Source organism: Megalops cyprinoides, chromosome 16, assembly GCF_013368585.1.
Source record: "Megalops cyprinoides isolate fMegCyp1 chromosome 16, fMegCyp1.pri, whole genome shotgun sequence".
NCBI lineage: Eukaryota > Metazoa > Chordata > Actinopteri > Elopiformes > Megalopidae > Megalops > Megalops cyprinoides.
The window spans coordinates 13855254-13873313 of record NC_050598.1 but is presented as its reverse complement, the minus strand read 5'-3'; the positions used below and the strand labels follow the sequence as shown (position 1 = coordinate 13873313).

At 45.5% G+C, this 18060-nt stretch overlaps 2 protein-coding genes across 3 annotated transcripts in view; one reads left to right on the top strand and one right to left on the bottom strand.

Annotated features, from left to right (window-relative positions):
• Positions 1 to 2357, top strand: part of ergic1 (endoplasmic reticulum-golgi intermediate compartment 1) — a 29667-nt gene extending 27310 nt beyond the window's left edge. Inside the window, exon 10 of the mRNA XM_036549050.1 lies at positions 103 to 2357. Within this exon, the coding sequence (XP_036404943.1) occupies positions 103 to 210 (108 nt within the window). The 3' untranslated portion in view covers positions 211 to 2357. The remainder of the gene's footprint in view (positions 1 to 102) is intronic.
• A 1861-nt stretch (positions 2358 to 4218) lies between these two features.
• Positions 4219 to 18060, bottom strand: part of flt4 (fms related receptor tyrosine kinase 4) — a 59166-nt gene continuing 45324 nt past the window's right edge. The window contains exons 12-30 of one of the 2 annotated variants that reach the window (XM_036548406.1): positions 17173 to 17281; positions 16272 to 16631; positions 14871 to 15017; positions 13012 to 13143; positions 11978 to 12084; positions 11073 to 11208; positions 10349 to 10453; positions 10121 to 10234; positions 9601 to 9689; positions 9102 to 9255; positions 8329 to 8423; positions 8055 to 8177; positions 7506 to 7617; positions 6844 to 6943; positions 6316 to 6421; positions 5873 to 5997; positions 5207 to 5327; positions 4893 to 4978; positions 4219 to 4583 (exon numbers count right to left, since the gene is read on the bottom strand). In XM_036548406.1, coding sequence (XP_036404299.1) covers positions 4391 to 4583; positions 4893 to 4978; positions 5207 to 5327; positions 5873 to 5997; positions 6316 to 6421; positions 6844 to 6943; positions 7506 to 7617; positions 8055 to 8177; positions 8329 to 8423; positions 9102 to 9255; positions 9601 to 9689; positions 10121 to 10234; positions 10349 to 10453; positions 11073 to 11208; positions 11978 to 12084; positions 13012 to 13143; positions 14871 to 15017; positions 16272 to 16631; positions 17173 to 17281 — 2514 coding nt within the window. In that variant the 3' untranslated portion in view covers positions 4219 to 4390. The remainder of the gene's footprint in view (positions 4584 to 4892; positions 4979 to 5206; positions 5328 to 5872; positions 5998 to 6315; positions 6422 to 6843; positions 6944 to 7505; positions 7618 to 8054; positions 8178 to 8328; positions 8424 to 9101; positions 9256 to 9600; positions 9690 to 10120; positions 10235 to 10348; positions 10454 to 11072; positions 11209 to 11977; positions 12085 to 13011; positions 13144 to 14870; positions 15018 to 16271; positions 16632 to 17172; positions 17282 to 18060) is intronic. The other variant, XM_036548407.1, reaches the window with a different exon arrangement.

Here is an 18060-nt window from a genome sequence, read left to right as displayed (position 1 = left end):
CAAGCCAGTGATTGACAGCATATGGCAGCTCTGTCCGTTTTAGGGTTGTCCAAACCTCATTCAACGGTTACTAACAGGATCCCCCCCTTCCCTCCCCTTCAGATCTGCGCTATCATCGGTGGAACGTTCACGGTGGCCGGCATCATCGACTCCTGCATATTTACTGCCTCCGAGGCCTGGAAGAAGATTCAGCTGGGGAAAATGTCATGAGCATCCTGCACTGGGGCGCCCTTGAGCTCAACATCCGGGCCCTTTTTTTTATTTATACCGTCGGGACCTGTTCCCTCCTCCCCCCTCCCACCCCTGCACCTAGGATAACCTTCCTTATATTACCCTCTGGGGGATGTGTCACTTGTCATTGGCATTGTATCTCCTCAACAAAATGTGTTACTGTTTGTACTCAGAATTGTTCACCCCACAATGCTGCAGACAACAAACCCCACGTCTGTACATTTTTTTTTTTGCAGCTGTCCAGAGAAAGTAAATTGCCAAAGTAAAAGCCGCCTAACTTGTGATCAATTTGACATAGCGAATGGAAGTGCACTACATACGTCGGAAATTGTTTTGGAGTACCAAACTCACGCCCATGTCTCGAAACCTGTATTTCAAGACAGTTGTTTCTGATGAATATTGCATGAGCTTTTACTCTGGAAATATCTCTCCAATGTCCTCTCTCCTTCAACTCAGTACCTTCTTTTTAAATTGAGGGCGCCTCCTAAAATGTGGCCTTTTTTTTTTTTTTTTTTTTAAAGAAAAACAGCTTTTGAAAGAAAAGCAACCCCCTGTCAATTTGTGAAGTCACAAGATTGTAGATTCGGTTTGAATGATTTGGAGTGAGTGGATGATGAGGCATCACACAGTCCTGTAGGTGTCAGCTCTAAAAGAGCTGCAAAGCTGCTCTGAATTTTGAAGAAACACCCCTAAAATTGTGAGAGAACGATTAAGTCCCTTCTGTAAATGTATAGAGATGACAGTGCCACAATGCAGGCAAATTACATGGGTGCCAAATTTTTAGGGCCCGCCTGTCACCCAGCCTTATCCAATAATGCCCCTGACATGTATAACTGACTTTTAGAGAAACCTTGAAATGCTAGTTTTTAGCATGACAAACTGACACGATCAGTTAGGGCCAGGATAAGTGTGGCAGCTCTTTAGTGTTACGACATTGTTGTTAAAGATCCAGCATTATCCTTGCTGAAGTTCCGTACCTCTCTCTGCCTCGGCACTGTCGTACAGTGCGGCCAATAGGAAGAATGAATGGAATCAATGCTTCGTCCATGCTTGTAGATAGTAAGTGTGTATTTTACTTGTCGTGTCGCAAACTGAAGGTTTAAACGTGATCTTGCCTCATAAAACAGCATAGACTAGGACTTGTGCTATATTGTCTGTGAGAGCCCTTGGTTTTGGTGTCATTGACCTGGCCTGTTTATACCTGTGGGTCAAGATCCCAGCTGGTCCATGTTTTCTCTAGACAATCACAGCGAGCTGCACTTTCATCTCTGCCAAATCTTAACTTTTGTATTTCTAATACCAGGGTGGGTCCATTAAAAACTATAGAGCCTCAGGATGAGTGCTTGGTTGGACATACTATACATTTATTCTGTCTCGTACAAGGTTTTAGCTGCATGTACGCTAATGTTACATCCAACTAAACACTACATTTTTTTTTGTTTCTGTTTTTTTAAGAAAGTTCTGGACTACTTTCATACGGTTCATAACAAATATATTTCACGGTCCGGTTGTACGTACATGGGAAATTATAATTGTGAGGTTTCATTCCCTGATGATCAGATCTGATTTTTTAAAGAGCAGCCCTTCGAGCCCTTTAAGTATACATTTGCACATTCAGTTTACTTTGACATTGGAGGCAGGCTGGGGTTTGTGTGTGTTGGAAGTAGATGAAAGTTAGAATTGCTTGGATGTAAGCGTGCGTCTGTTGTCCGTTAGTCACAGAACCCACACTATGTGCCACACATTCCGATTTCCGCTCTAATGTTTTCTGAGGTACTCTTGATTCCGTGAGTGCACAATGAATTTTCAAAGCTTAACCTTGTTGCTGTACCCTAGACCTATCATCCTTGTGAAATCCATAGACTGTTGCAGAAAGACAATTTTGACCAATCTGAATATACCATTTTCACAGAATGTGTTTAACCTAGATTTTGAGCCCTTGGTTCAATATATTTCCATATTGACAGGGTTTTCATTTAAAGTTAGGAGTTAAGATTGAGATTAAGTTTGATTTAAGTCACTCTAAGACTCGCGTGGAAGAAAGTGTGCTGCCGGTGTAACAGTGTCCAAGGTTCAAGCAGCTGAACACCACTGCCAAAAATGTCGCTGTACAAACCTGATTCCCTCCCTGGAATTTTAGATATAAAATCTTCCCTTTGAACATCTGGTCTTGGAGTGCAGGTGAGAGACTGTCTGTACCGTTTCTGCCAGTCAACATGCATGTATTTAAAGATCTACCTGTTCTTTTTTTTTTTTAGTTTTATATTTTATGGTGGCTGTAAACACTCTCTGTATTGAATTTGTTCAGTCTAATCATCAGTATTCTCTCACACTCTATGAAGTTTTGTTACTTGTGAAGAGATTTATCGTGAGGAAGGAAAAAAAAAACTTTTTTTAAAACTGGAAATGTGATGTTTTTTATGGCCTGTTGACAGTCAAATGGAAGACTTGTAAAGGGAATGTTGAGTATTGTAGCAGGCTTATTCAAGAAACTAGTGTTACAAGGTGGAGCTGTGATGTGTAAATGTCAGATTACACTACAAAGCAGTCAGTTGCACAAGCAGACATGGCAACTATAACTATTTGTTACCCGCACACCATGGCAACAGAAAAATATAGGTCTGCAGAAACACTTTGTGCTATTGACAGAGGGTTGCATATTGCCATCCACTCACGTCTCAGAGTACACAGCTGGTCACATTTGATTTTTTGAGGAATCCAAAGTAGTTCCGTTAGAATTCCAAACATTTGAAAGGGATGCAGATAATGACACATGCTGCTGCGCAATACTTTATTTGGACTGAACGGCGAAAATGTACAGGGTAACACATATGCCATGTCATTTTCTGTTTTGAGAAATACTGTGCTGACGTTGTATTAAATCTTGGTAAATAATTGTGGATGTGATGTTTTTTTTTTTACTTTATTACTTGCCGTTCCCTGTTCATCCCTGGTTAGGTGAAGCCGGTATCTGTTTTTACCAGTGAGGGATGGGGTTAGGTATGACCACATGGCCGCCCATCGTCGCTGACGTTGTATTTTGTCGAACCCTCTCTGGGCAACGATTAGATTCACTCCTCCAGTTTCCCTTCTCCCGCTGTCATTCTGCACATCTGTCTGTTTCCTCTTACCTTCCCCTGTGACTCATTCTCTCCACTCCTCTATCTATATATCCATTCTCCACCACCTCTGACACACACCTTCAGGTCTGCCCATTAAAGGCAACTGTTTACTGCCGGCCCAGATGAAACCCAGTCACACATGCAGTCCCAGCTCCTTATATTACCTCCTTATATGCCAGCCTTTTAATCTATTTTATTGTCATAGCATATGGGCTTACAAACATTGATTTTCAAAAACTGACTGACAATTTCACAGACTCTAAGTTATGTACTAAAGCAGTTAAGGTTCATAGTGTATTTATAAGACAGCTGTGCTTGATTCTGGATTTGAACCCGCAATCTTCTGGTTTTAAAATCCAACTCTTTAACTGCTAAACAGTGCTGCTTTCACCATCACTAGCATTAACAATATAAAACTTGAGTTCTAAGCCAAAGAGGAATTGAGCATTAAAACACTTTTTAGACTGGGTGTCACTTGTCATTTGTCATCTCATTCCACCAGGCTCTTTGGGAAATGCAGTGAGTTTAATGGTGCCCACAATGAAATGATGTCTTCAATCTGAACATCCAATGGACTGTGAAATTCACCTCTTGCAATCCCATCAATCTCATTTTACATTTTAACTGCTTATTTTAAACACATTTTAAATGAAATTTAAATCAATGAATTTAAAACAAATTGGAGTTTTTAGTTTTTATCCAGAGAGAATGGCTTTGCTTATTGACAATTTTCCACAACTCAAGTAAAACTTGACGAATCTTAAGAAACAGATATATTGTTTTATTTATTTGATTTTAATTTTTTTGTACAAATACAAAACAAAAGAAGCTTACTCTTGAGATTAGATAAACGTAACAATGCGTGATAAAATGCTAAAGGTTTGATTTGACATAACTGTGCCACCCAGTGGCCGGAAAGAGTATTGTTTTTCTTTTTTTTGTACACAGAGCTCAGTTCAGTGCTGTAGTGGGGCTGTGGGCCCTACCGGATGAGGGACAGTGGCAGTGACAGTGAATATGCTGGGGCGTGGCTCGGTCTACAGGCTGCCCCCGTCCGAGACTCCCTCGCCCGGCGTGGAGAAGAAGTCGCACACGCCCTCCTCGGACAGCTGCCCGTACTCGTTGTTGTAGAAGGTCTGGCCTGAGAGCTGGCTCAGGAAGGGCGGTCGATGCCTGCTGGTCTGAGCCACACCGCCTGTGGCTCGATCTGTACTCCTGCCCGTCTGCTGACTGCAGGGGAGAGAGAGAGAGAGAGAGAGAGCGAGGGATGGAGACGTGAAGGGTGTGGAAAGGAGAGGAGTGAAAGGGATTGAGAGGGAGCGATGGAGGAGAGGATAAAAAGTACCACCTAGTTGGGTTCAAATCTCAAATCCTTTTTTTTGTTTTTAAATTGAGAAGTTGGTGACACATTTCATTTTAAGAAACCACATTCTACAGTTATCACAGATGTTATTTTGAACTATTTCCTGCTAGCAATGTGAGCATGTCCTGAGATGATGACATCAGTTAAGACAAAGACTGGGCTGGTAGATGCCGTACCTTCTAGAGAGAGCTCCTCTGTGTTTGTGTTCGATTCTTTCAAACTCCTCTGAAGCCAGGACCATCCCACTGTCTGTCTGATTGTCCTTCAGAAGGAAAAAAAGACAACTCATGAGTGTTATGTCCAGCTATGTAAATGGATGAAATTGTAACCTATGTAAGTTGCTCGGATAAGCGGATAAGAGCATCTGCTAAATGACAATGATGTAGTGTAATAATGCTGTGTTAGGTTATTAGATAAGCTAAGCTTCAGAGCTGTACAGACATCACTGTAACACCTTAACGGTGGTTTGGTAAGGGGAGTGGGTGCTCACAGGATGCACTTTGTGGGAGGTAACTTCCAGGGGATACTCTTCAAAGGTCTTGACTCGCGTGTGGCAGATTTTGGAGGGCCTGGCAGTCACACACCCAGTGAAGGGCACGCAGTTGTAGTATCTACAGAAAGCATGACAAGCAGGTCGCTCATAGATAGCTCATAGTCACTGTTAACAACAGACTCCATTGTCCACAGAACAGTATTCAGTATCCAGAATGTACCAGTGGAAAATTCATTTTTTGCCCCGTTGACACCAGCAGCTCACTTTTGGGAAAACGCAGCCGTTTTTTCTCCTCATTCCTTCTGAAATCCCTAAAGCGGCATACATAGTTGGGGCCATATTGTTTGCTTTGATGGTCAGGTAACTTGCAAATCTAATTAGAACTTGAAATCACTTTTAGCGTTCCCTGGAAAAATAAAAATAAAACCCAGCGAAAGTTTTCATTTGGCTGCACCAATCAAACACACCAAGGCAATAGCTCTAATGCTCCCAATTAAAACTTGTTCATCCAAAAGCTTTCCCAGGGTTTTATTTTTCTCAAACTGCCCTTGGTGGTGCCCTTCTGTTTCTCAGAAGTCTCCAGCTGTGCTGCAGCTAACAGCACAGCCAGTCACATCCACCTCAAAGATGGGTACCCTTAGTCCCTTTGCTCTCGGGGTATACCTGATGGGCAGGGTATTGCAGGCCAGCCTCAGCTCCTCCTGGGATGGTGGCCGTGATGAAGCCTGGGAGAAGCCGTCATCCTCTGAGCTCTGCGATGCATCCAGGGGGATGTAGTCCTTTCCGTCCTGCCAGGAAAAGAGAGGACGGAATGCACATTAGGCCTCTCTGGTTCTCTCCTAAGGCCCTCTGACACCCTGCATGTAGATGCAGTGAGGGAACTGGACTTGTAACTAGAAGGTTGCCAGTTCTCAGGTGAGACACTCCAGTCGTTTCCTTGAGTACTATTCAACCTGAATTTCTTCACTAAATATCCTGATGTATAAATTGATTTATAACATGTATGTATAACAAAATAATGTAAAAGGAATTCCCCTGAATAAAAGCACCTGTCACGTAACCAAACAACACATCTTAGCATTCCCCTAGCACCACAGTTCACTTACCGGTAGACCATTGTCCTGTAGCAAGTCCCCCAGAATTTCCACCAGGGCGGGGAAGGTGGGCCTCTCCCTCGGCTCGCCCTGCCAGCAGGCCAGCATGATCCGGTATCTGTCAGCAGAGGGAGACAGTTCACATTCATTCAAACACTCATCACCCCCATATTTATTTTTTATCCTAAGATTGTCTTTTCTTTTCCTCCATTAAACAAGTCTGTCTCTACTGTAGAGTTGTTTGCATTCCCACACTCTTTTCAGTCCAAATTCCTCATATTTCTGTTCTCTTCAAAGCTGCTGTGAAACTGACAGGGTTTCTTTGGCACTCCAACAAATAAACGAAATACATTCGGTGGACAGATTGCATTACAGGCAGATTAGCCAGAGACACTAAGGTGGCAAAGAGCATCGATCTTTGAGGCGATCTGTATTCCTTAGTCACCGGACAGAAGGTGTAAAGGCTGGAATAGTGCTTCTAATGGTAATTTAGAGGACGTGCTTAGTGGAAGGGTGCACAACAGTGACCCCCAAACTCACATCCCAGGAGAGGCGTTCTCTGGAGCTCGCATACGTGTGCCATCTTTCAGCCTCTTGCAAAACTCCTCGTCGATCTGAACACCTGGATAGGGGGACGCACCTGAGGAGGAGGAGGAGGAGGAGGAGGAAGGAGTTACACAGTTGCTTCTCAAATCAAAGAACTCCTTCTGCACAGACAGTTCTGTGTTCCTGTACTATCCATTACCTTAAATTACAGTGGATTAATAAACACTCTTTTCAAGTGGGACTCGGATGGCTTAGAATTTTTACATCATCTGTTTTTACGGCTGAATTTTTGCTGAGGCAATTCAGGTTAAGTACCTTGCCCAAGGGTGCAACAGCAGTGCCCCACCAGGGAATTGAGCAAGCAATCTTTGGGTTGCAAGCCTTATTCCTTACCACTATACCACTGCAGCAAATGCTGTTGGGATGTAGAGACTTGTAGCCTTTGGAATGAATGCATAGTTTCTGTCATTTTTATTAGATAAAACTGAGGCAGAAGTATCCTTGTGCTCAGACACTTTAATTTTAGAGAAGATATATCATTTTGCTAGTCCTGCATGGACATTCTCAGTTGAACTGTCATTTCTCACTGTTTGCTAAAAGCTGCGAAGGACATCTTCTAGCCTTACATCTGACCCTTGGCCCCGTCTCTTTCTTACCCAGTGAAAAGATTTCCCAGAGCAGCACTCCGAAGGACCAGACGTCACTCTGGCTGGTGTACACTTTGTCAAAGATGCTTTCTGGAGCCATCCACTTCAGGGGGAGACGGGCCTGTGGGACAACACAGTGTCAGACACACAGTCACTTACACGCTGGCGCGCATAGCCAGACACACTGTTACACGTGTGAAGACACAGCGAGGAAACACAGTCACACAGACACACAATCAGACATGGTCAGATGCACTGTAGGCTCTCCAACAGGCACAGATACAAAATGATGTCCACCTTATTGCAGGCACTAAATTTCATGTGTGGAAATTACATTAAGAGACAGTAATCGGACATGTTAAGAACACAATCAGCGTGTCCATCTAAAATTGCTATATACACATGCCCATGTGATTACAGCTTCTGTTTTTTTTTTCCAAGAAATGACCAGTAAATTTAATATGTAATGAAAGTATATATCAGCCCAAATCGGGCTGCTTCAATCAGCTGCTAAATTGCCAAAATGTATGCAATATGTGAAGCATGGGCCTTTCTTACATTGCCTTTGCGCACGTAGTCAGGGTCCTTGTAGATGTCTCGTGCCAGGCCAAAGTCACAGATCTTCACCACGTTGTTCTCAGACAGGAGTATGTTCCGGGCAGCCAGGTCTCTGTGGATGCACTGCTCAGGGGAGACACACAGCCCTGTTATTCTGAACTCTTATTACCTGCACCTGTTGAAGTCCCTGCAGTTCTCATATGATCCACAAGAGGGCCCTCCACACCTGTGCTGTAGGCGTGCGACTCTGGTGGGTGACAGCCCTACCACTTACCTTTCGAGAGGCCAGGAACTCCATGCCTCGGGCAACCTGGAAGCTGTAGCAGATGAGGTCCTCCACAGTTAGAGGGGTCTTCCACAGGTCATCCACTACAGACAGAGAGAGAGAGAGAGAGAGAGAGAGAGAGAGAGAGAGAGAGAGAGAATAGAAGCAAAAGAGAGTGACACAGCTGGGAGATTTTATATCTATACCATATGTTTTCACTCTGGAGAAGGAGAATTATTGTAATATAATAATAACATATGATCACAATATTTCAAATATTACATTTATTATGTAAGTAATGGTTCTTATTATGACTATTATCATTATTATTTATGACATATTATATATATTATGCCAAATGTAACAATATTACCTTAATATTCCTTAATATTACTTTAAAAAGGCATAAAAATCATAAATAAATATACATTTAAAAATGAATTGGATTTTTCATGACTTCTGGATTTTTCATGACTTCTTAGAATTTAAATTTTTCATGACACTTGTCAGCCTCTTGACTCTTCACAGCGCTTATCATATTCACAGATAAGCTCTGCTGCACCCCCTACAGTAGTCCTTACATTACATTTATTCATTTGGTAGACACTTTTATCCAAAGCGACTTACAAGTGAGGCAGAGTACACACAGTCCTGTTGAAGCTGTTATGAATTTTGTGTGTTAGAATTTGAGATTCCAGTCGCTGTCACCAGATGACAGCTGAAGCAGCAATGAATATTCAGATCCCTTCGCCGCACAGACCCCACTGCACACCCAAACAAACCTTTCTCTGGCGCGGGTGGGACGTCCGAGTCCTGCTTGCTGTTGGAGCGGGTCGGGGTGCCGATCGTGGGAGACGGAGGGGCGTGGCCTCGCTGGTCCACCAGCACCGCCTCCATCATACGCCGCACCTGATTCCGAGTCTTGGGGGAACGATCCTGGGGCACGGAAGGACGACAGACATGAGGACAACCGCGCCCCCTCCCCCTTTCCCAGTTTAAATCGGCACACAAAGCGCCCGCTGACCTTGAAGATAGTCAGGGCAGCGAAACAGCATTAATGAGCTGCCCCGACCTTGATCTAACCCAAACAGCTCCGCGACTTCCTGAGCAATTAAGGGTTCGGTCTTAAAAATAGCCTGTTCCGTGAGACAAAGGCACACTTTCACCCAGCTAACGTTTGCATAACGCTTCTCAGGACATTTCTTTACAGTTCCTGTGTATTAATAGCAACATTGTGAGGACGGTATGTGTCGGCTGGTTCATCAGGCTGTAACCCCTTACTCGGTATGGCAGGAAGAACTCCCTCTTGGCGCGCAGGTAGTTGGAGAGGTTCCCATATTTGCAGTACTCCACAATCACCATTAAGGGGCCTAGAGCAGGGTACAGTGGAGTTGGGAATTATGGGAGACAAGGACAAAAATATGCAAAGAAGCAGGCATGTTGAAACCGGTGTTCCATGTCAAAGGGACTTTGGAATTTCTCTTCAAATGAATTATTTATCATTTCCATTTTAAACCTGACAATCAGTTTTACACTTCTACACAATGTCGGCATGTGCCTAAAAATGAGAACCAGGCCTAGTTTTTGGTTTCAACGAAAAAAATCAGTCCTGTCGAATTCCAGCTGGAAACGCACTTGTGGATGTGTGTCCAACCCAGCCGGGTATTCGTTTTCAGTTTGCGGCTTGTTTTAGTTCTGAGTTACTTTTGAGGGTGAGGCCAGGCGTGGGTGTTCAGAGAGAGGGTCCCCTCCTGACCGCAGCAAGCACCACTGTGGTTGGGGGTTCTGTGTCTGTGCTCACCACTAGGTTTGGTGCAGGCGCCAAGGAGGTTGACCACATTTAGATGGTGGCCGATGTGGATGAGAATCTTCAGCTCGGACATCAGGGCCTTGTGTTCGCTGGCCGTGGCTCCCTCTGTTTCGCACACGCGCACACACACACACACACACACACACACAGTGTAAGGGTCTGCTCTGCTGTGGTGCCTCTGGTCGTATAACAGTGAACCCTGCCGGTTTCAGACCTCACCTTTCAGCATCTTCACTGCCACGGTGTCCAGGCTGTTGGTCTTGCTGATCCCAACGGCAGAAGCTTCTATCACCTTCCCAAAAGCTCCATGACCCAGAACCTTCCCTGGGGAACAGTAACCAGACAGGGAGGGGGAAGGGTGAGTGACGGTGGGCCGGGTGTGTGACTGGACAGCAGCAAGTATTCTTATCTGTATCATCTTGGCAGCAGCGCTGCAGAGGGCTTAAGGAGGTGGCCTTATGAATAGAAAGAAGGGAAGAGCGTTCACTGTAAGCCTACATTTCTGTTGTAGTCCCCTGTCGACAGTTTGTGGAGATTTGTGAAGATGTAGACAGCAGTGTGGTGTAGTTGTAAGAAGTAGGGCTTGTAATCAATATGATGCTGGTTCCATTCCCTGCTAGGGTGCCTAGGTGTGGTACTTAATCCAAAATTGCCTCAGTAAATATCCAGCTGTGTAAATGGGTAAACTTGTACTACTGTATGGAAGTCACTCTGGATAAGAGCCTCAGCTAAATGACAATAATATAATGTATGCAATATAATGTACCAAGGACACTGGATACCACAGGATGTTTCTGGAGGACAAAACAGTGATGTGTTTGTGATTCAAATCAGCGCTCCGGGTCAGGAACATGCTGTCCTGACGACCACTATGCATTCCGGTCAAGCTCCCACAGTGTAGCCTTCCCGCAACAGAATCCCAGCAGACGGAGCTAGGCCTCACCGAGCCTCAGTCTCTCCCGCGGAATCTCCCACTGGCTGGAGTCGTAGGGCAGGTATTCACACTGGTCTTCTAATGGCACCTCTCCAGGGTCCATGATGATGGACAGGTAGCCTGTTTTTATATCAGCTGGGTTCACCTGGTGATAGGGCAGGGGCAACAGAGGTCAGGCAGGGGTGCAGCGTGGGAAGGCAGGGGATAAAATCAGTCAACATGTGGATGGAGAGGCTGCTATTTTGTTCATTGGGTAACTGTGGACTATATACTGAGGCTATATTTTTTGCAGTCCTTTGAGGACAGTAAAAATGACAAAAAAGAGAACTTGTGCTAAGCAGACTTGTATCAGACCACTGTACAGGAGTAAATATTTTATTTTCCCACTCCTGAGCTGCTGACTAACGGCTGTTCTGTGTCTATCCAGTGAAAATAAATTCCAAAGTTTTCCTCTCACTGTGACACAGTACAAACACTCACTGACTCACTGACTCACTGACTGACTATCACTGTCACTACATGATTAAGGGAAGAGCCTTATGTCTTTCAATACAGCTGTTATAACAGGAGAGGACACAAGCCACAGAATACAGAAAGCCAGACAGTAGGTTTCTTGCACATATTAATGGCTTTTTTCATATCAAACATCAAATTGGCTGCGTCACCACAACTGGTAACAGAAGGAGGGAGCAAGAGGAGCTTGATCAAAGCCACTCTGTCATCCTTTCAGACAGCAGCGATATGAGAGGGAGGCTTCATGAGAAAAGAGTTGCTATGTGTTATCAGTGAGTCATGGTTTAAAGGAATCAGAGTTTTTGGAGAGTAAAGTCATTTGATCAGTTCACACAAGTCAGTGATTGACAGCGTGCTGAGGCTCCATGCAGCCAGGAGGGGGCGGCAGTGAGGCCGCTCACCCGTTTCACGTTGCAGAAGATGAGGATCAGGAGGACCCAGAAGAAGATGGCAATGACTCCGGTGCCGATGAGGATCACAATTTCCACGTTGGTCTTGTCATCTGAGCCTGGAGGAGGAAAAAAAAAATCAGACATGCTTGTTTAGAGGACCTTTTCCAGTTAGCCTGACCCCAAACCCTCGCCGCTCACCCATCCTCGCCACCCCCCACCTCCCGTTACACAGAACCACCTGTGTCCGCCATAGCCCCACCCCTGCCAGAATGGGGCCACTCAACCAGCGCTCGGCTGTCAGACTGAATCCTGCGGCTGCTCTGACAGTTGTGAAAATGAATGCAATTACAAACCATGGATCACAGAGGTCACATGTAGAAAAACCACGGAGCAGATGATTACAGTTGCAACGATGGTTAGAGGAGCACACCCACACGCAAATGACACTCGAGATAATACAAGTGTGCGACATGGCAGCTTATTACATACCTGCGGGAAAGAGCTGAAAGTGTCCTCGAAACCCATTAATTAACACAAAAGTAGAAAAAAAAACCTCTAGGGGGAGCTGAAGTACAGAGTTTCCATAACGTAATGTCATCGCTCACAAACACCAAATGACAGTGTGCTCTTACACGTAATTAAGTTCAAAGCCAAATATCGAAAGCAAAATAGCAGTGAAAACCTTTAGCACTACAGATTGCTGAGTTAGGTCACAACAAAACTGTTAACTGAGTGATAAGGAATAGTGACGACTTTGCTTTCCCAAATATGTTAAATCTGAGTGAATGACAAAAGCTTTCTCTCACTGTTTGTGGCAATTTAGGCAATTTGCAGAGAGGCAAAAACCACAAAGGAAGACGATCAGTTAGTATGAGGTAGAAATGTGGTAGCAATTTGCACAAAGTGTTTGTGTGTGCATGTGTGGCAGTGATTTCTGTGTGTGGCGACAGATGCAATGTGTGTGTGTGTGTGTGTGTGTACGTGTGTGTGTGTTTGTATGCATGCGCAGCAGATGCTACCCGGCTCTCGCGCACGACTCTTACCCACGACGGAGATGGTTGCCGAGCTGTGGATGCAGCCCTTCCTGTTGCAGGCGGTGCAGGTGTACAGACCAGCGTCCTCCTCCCGAACCCGCTGGATACTGAGTGTCCGATTGGAGTCCTGCAGCAGGATCCCTGTGCACATCCAGACAGCTGTCAATCACGCCCACCCTGCCTACCTACCTGCCCTGCTCAACCAGGTGCGCCCGCTCCGCCGCCCTGCCCACCTCAGCCACACCCCCCACACATCAGCTCACCTGCCCACACACACCCGGCACACCAGTAAACCCAACCTGTGCCCACAATGTGCCCCTTTTTATAGATCAACTTGGTTATACCACAGAAATAAAATATATAAAAATCTTCCCAAAAAGCCAATTAGACAAAGTAGATAATGCAGGAAAATGTATTTTAATTGTATCTTCTTTCTTCCCAGAGGATTTAAAATGACTTTCCAATGATCCAACGATCAAATTCAACAGGCTGGCAACATTTTCAAAGATCCACCCCCCCCTCCCCACCACCACCAATCCCACAATCCCACAGGGCCACCCTGCATTCCATACTGGAACCACTCGGTTCTGTCAGCAGTCGAATCCCTGTTCCCCCTCTCACCCTGCGCTTAACCCACCCCCACACACACTCACACACATTCCATCTCAGCTCCAAAGCCACAATGCTCCCTCAGAACTGCGCTCCCCATGGCTATCACTCAACACCATTCCGTAGGATAACACAGCAGCTGTCAAGTGAGATGTGTCTTTCATTCACTCTGACATCCGTGTGTGTGTTTGAGAGAGACAGAGAGAGAGAGAGAGAGTGTGTGTGTTTAGGGTGACTTAGGAGGTCAAGTGTTTCTGGAGCCGATCATTTTAAAATGTTGACACGTTGTCTTGGGTGTTTGTGTTAGCTTGTCATGAATGGTTTTGTTATACATACAGAGAGAGAGAGACTGAGAGACAGAGTCAAAGGCAAATACCTTTTTTGCAGATTTTTGGTTTTGTAAAGTCGTCACTACTGCTGTATCATTTTTCTGTTCATTCCAATTCATTAAAGCGTGAAATGGAGAACAAAGAGCATTCTGTCTCTGACAGATATGGACTCAACTGCCGACATAAAAAAAAAAAAAACAGCGATAGCGGATGGCATTATAGCATCACTTATTAATATGTATATTGCCCTGACGAGCATTGTGAAGGGCCTAATGTCATTAAACCTCATGAATATGGATCGCGGGTTGGTCTCACTTCAAATAACCTGCCCCTTTTGAGCCGTTAGGGCAGGTCAAAGGAAAGGCCAGAGCTCCCAGCTCACGGGTCTCCACTTTCATTTCGTGCTCTTGGCTCATCTCCCTTAGAACTGCACAGGTTCTTCCTGTTTACAGCGCTGTCATGGGAGTAGGAAACACAGCACAACCCCTTTGTTTCCAGCATTTCGCCACTGGAAAATGCGCCACTGGAAAATGCCCCGAGACAGACACACACACACACACAAGTGATAGGAAATGTGAGGCTTCATGAAGTCTATGCTCTGCTGTCGAGCTACTGTGTATTCTCAGTCATCGACTTGAAAGTGAACCAATCAAAAGTGTAGGTGAGTCAACCATTGGAAAAACATTTCACCTGTTCATAAACCCCTCTCCCATCAGCAACCATTATAGTTCAGACAAGCTCCTTGGAGAGTTGGCAATGACAAAGGGATGCAGGGGTTTGAGTTAAAAAAGAATGATATCCTTCAGTTCTTAGATTAAATCCAATTGTCTGCCTCGGCCTATGGGGAGATGGTTTGGCCTGAAGGCTTCCTGCCAGGTAAGAAAAGCCTGCAGATACGTGAGATACAGAAGAGGTCACAGGGCTGCTCACCAGACATGGGGTGGAGGGGCTGGTTGTCCTTCAGCCAGGAGAGCTGGGGCGTGGGCGTGCCCTCCACGTCGCACTTCATCAGCAGGGACTCGCTGACGTTCACCGTCTGATTGGTGGGGTTGTGCCGGTAGCGCGGGGGCTCCAGGGCTGTGTGTGTTTGAGAACAGAGACCATTAAGGAGGAGACTGTCACCTCTCCTGCTCCTTCTGTCCCCTGTGCTTCTCCTGGAGTTTCCAGTTTCCTTTGTTTCATATATCAATTATTTGGAGACTCCAAGATTTCAGCAAACACTTCCTTTTTTTGGCTCCCTGTGCCTTTTTTGTTTGGTCTTTAATTAACACTGACAAGTGTAATTTGTAACAGGAATGCTTCCAGAAATCATCAAAAGTCCTAAATGAGTCTGGTTTGGAAATATGGAAATTCTGTGTTTTTGGGCATACCCCTGCATGAATATTCATAATGAGTGATCAAATCAGAGCACTTCAGCTTCAGCAATGGCAGAAACAGAATCAGAATTTGAGTCGCACATCTGTTCAGAATATCTTCAGAAGGAAGGGAAATCATTACACCCACATAAATTCCTGTCCGGGGGGGTGAAATGAACCAGTGTCCTGAACAGGTTTTGTAGTGATGTCACACTGAAACAGCTTAAAAGTCCCATTGAGACGCAGGGGAGGATGTCCAACAAAGGCACGGCTCAAATGGGAAACGTGCCATTGACACAGGCTCCTTTAACAGGCAGGTGTCAGCAATGGGGCCACGTCCTTCACAGGGGTGTGTCATTGAGAGTGGTGGACATGTGCGATTACCAGGCCTGAGTGTGTGTCATTGATATTATATAGCTGTGTGACACTTGTGTTTTGACAGACCTTAAAGACACTAGCAGACTTTTACAGGGCTGTCTCACTCACATGCATGTTTAGTGGCACGTGTATATGACTGACAGCTATATATCATCAATGGAATCGTTGATATTGCGGGCCTACGAGCTTGACAGATCTGTATGAAAAAACAATTTGACTGATTGACAAGCCTCTGCCATACTGACAGGTCTATGTGACAGTTTGACAGGTCCATATGCCTGACTCTGTAGACCTATATGATTGACAAACATGTTGTACCGACAGGCCTGTATGGTTGACTTTGTAGGCCTGTGTGATTGACTCTGTGGGCCTGTGTGATTGACTCTGTAGGCCTGTGTGATTGACTCTGTAGGCCTGTGTGATTGACTCTGTGGGTCAGTGTGACTGACTCTGTGGGTCAGTGTGACTGACTCTGTGGGTCTGTGTGATTGACTCTGTAGGCCTGTGTGATTGACTCTGTGGGTCAGTGTGACAGACTCTGTAGACCTGTGTGATTGACTCTGTAGGCCTGTGTGTTGGAGGGATGCGTCTCTCTTACCTCTGACAGGGATGTACTTGCGGTGACAGTGCTTCTCCCCGGTCCGGCGGTTCTGAACCTCACACACGTAGTTCCCCTCATTCTGGAGCTGAATGTTGGGGATGCTGAGCTCCAGCACCCAGTTGTTGTTGTCGGCCTCGAAGGACAGCTCCCCGTCCAGGCGGTCGGCGTAGAGGTGGACGCTCTTGCAGTCCAGCACCAGCGGCTTGCCGGCCTCGTCCTGCAGGGCTCGCGGGTCCAGCCGGTACCACTGCAGGCTCTCGTAGGTGTAGTTGTCCGCACTGCACTTCAGCCGAACCAGGTCCTGCTCCAGTGGCTCCTCAGTGGGCTGCAGCTCAATCCCAAAGCCCTCTGGGATAGCTGTGGCAGCGGGAGTAAGCACAGACAGTGATCAAAACTGTATTCAGACTCCAGACTGACAGTTCACTAAAGCCCAGAAAACTGAGTGGACTCAGGAAAGGCGATGTCAAGCAGGACACACAAAATGGATTAAAGAAACGTGCATGTCTGACACTGTAAAAGCAAGCACAGTATAGAACTCTAGTTTCAAAATGCCTAAGGAAAACTATTATAATCACCTCTGTGGAATCGCGGTGAGTAATTGAAAAGAGACGGAAAAATAAACTACCAGATTTTGATAGGTCACAACAGCACAGCCCTGACATTAAATTGGCCAGGCACCACAGCTGTGATTATATCTATAACATAAAAATGTGGGCTGGAAATGCTGGAAATATTAGTATTACTGGACACATGGGAACCCCAGCTGCCGGCGCATGTACCAAAAAACGCCAGTTTATTTTTTATGACTTTGTGTAATGGAACATTAATTATGATGCTATGAATAAGCACGTGTTGGAAAAGGCTAAGATGATGACATGAACTTCCTCATGATACTTACTAGTCACATAGAAGTAGATAAGTCTTTCATCTTTTCCCACTTTGTTGTAGGCTGAGCACTTGTACATGGCGGACTCGCTGGCGTTCTGAATGACCACTTTGCTCACCGTCTGTCAAAGAAGAAGCATCTGCTATAAGCCTGACATCGCTTTCATGCAGTGCAGTTGAAAGATTTTAGGGCTGGAAGAAATGTGAACTTTTTTCTGGCTGTTGTCGGAGTCAGACGATCATGCAACCCCCCTCATCACCACTCCCCCCACCCCCCCCCCCCCCTCCCCTACACACATCCACTGCACCATCCCCTCCCACACTGCAGGAAATGACCTCACAGGTGTGCCTGAAAACAGGAAGTGAGTGCTCTCTCCCTGTGTGTTTATTCTCTCTCCCTCCAGGAAGTGTGGAGAGGAAGACGGTTTTAAATATTTCTCATGTGGAAATGGCAGCGCGCTTGGCCTCTCTGTCCTCTTGATTGACAAATGCTGGTCAGGGTTCAGTATTTGGCACACTTACATAAAAAAGTGTCTCTGTTTAGGCTTGGGGACACTTACATAAATTGGGGTGGGGACCACGTACTCGGTCATTGACAGGAATAGTACATAGGCACACCCAAAATGTGCAGCAGGTGCTGGGCATGAATATAGGGAAAAGTGAAATGATGCCCACCTGCAAGATACAGTAATGCTCCCCGCTGATTGATAAAATACAAAGATGTCGAAACCCCAAGGGTCTTTATCTGGTCAGCTAACAATAAGTAGGCTTGTATTAAAGTTGCAATGCTGGGGGCAGCAGTGTAGCATAGTAGAGAGGTGCAGAGCTTGTAACTGAAAGACTGCTGGTTTCATCCCCCTCTGGAGCACTGCTGTTGCACCCTTGGGCAAGGCACTTTGCC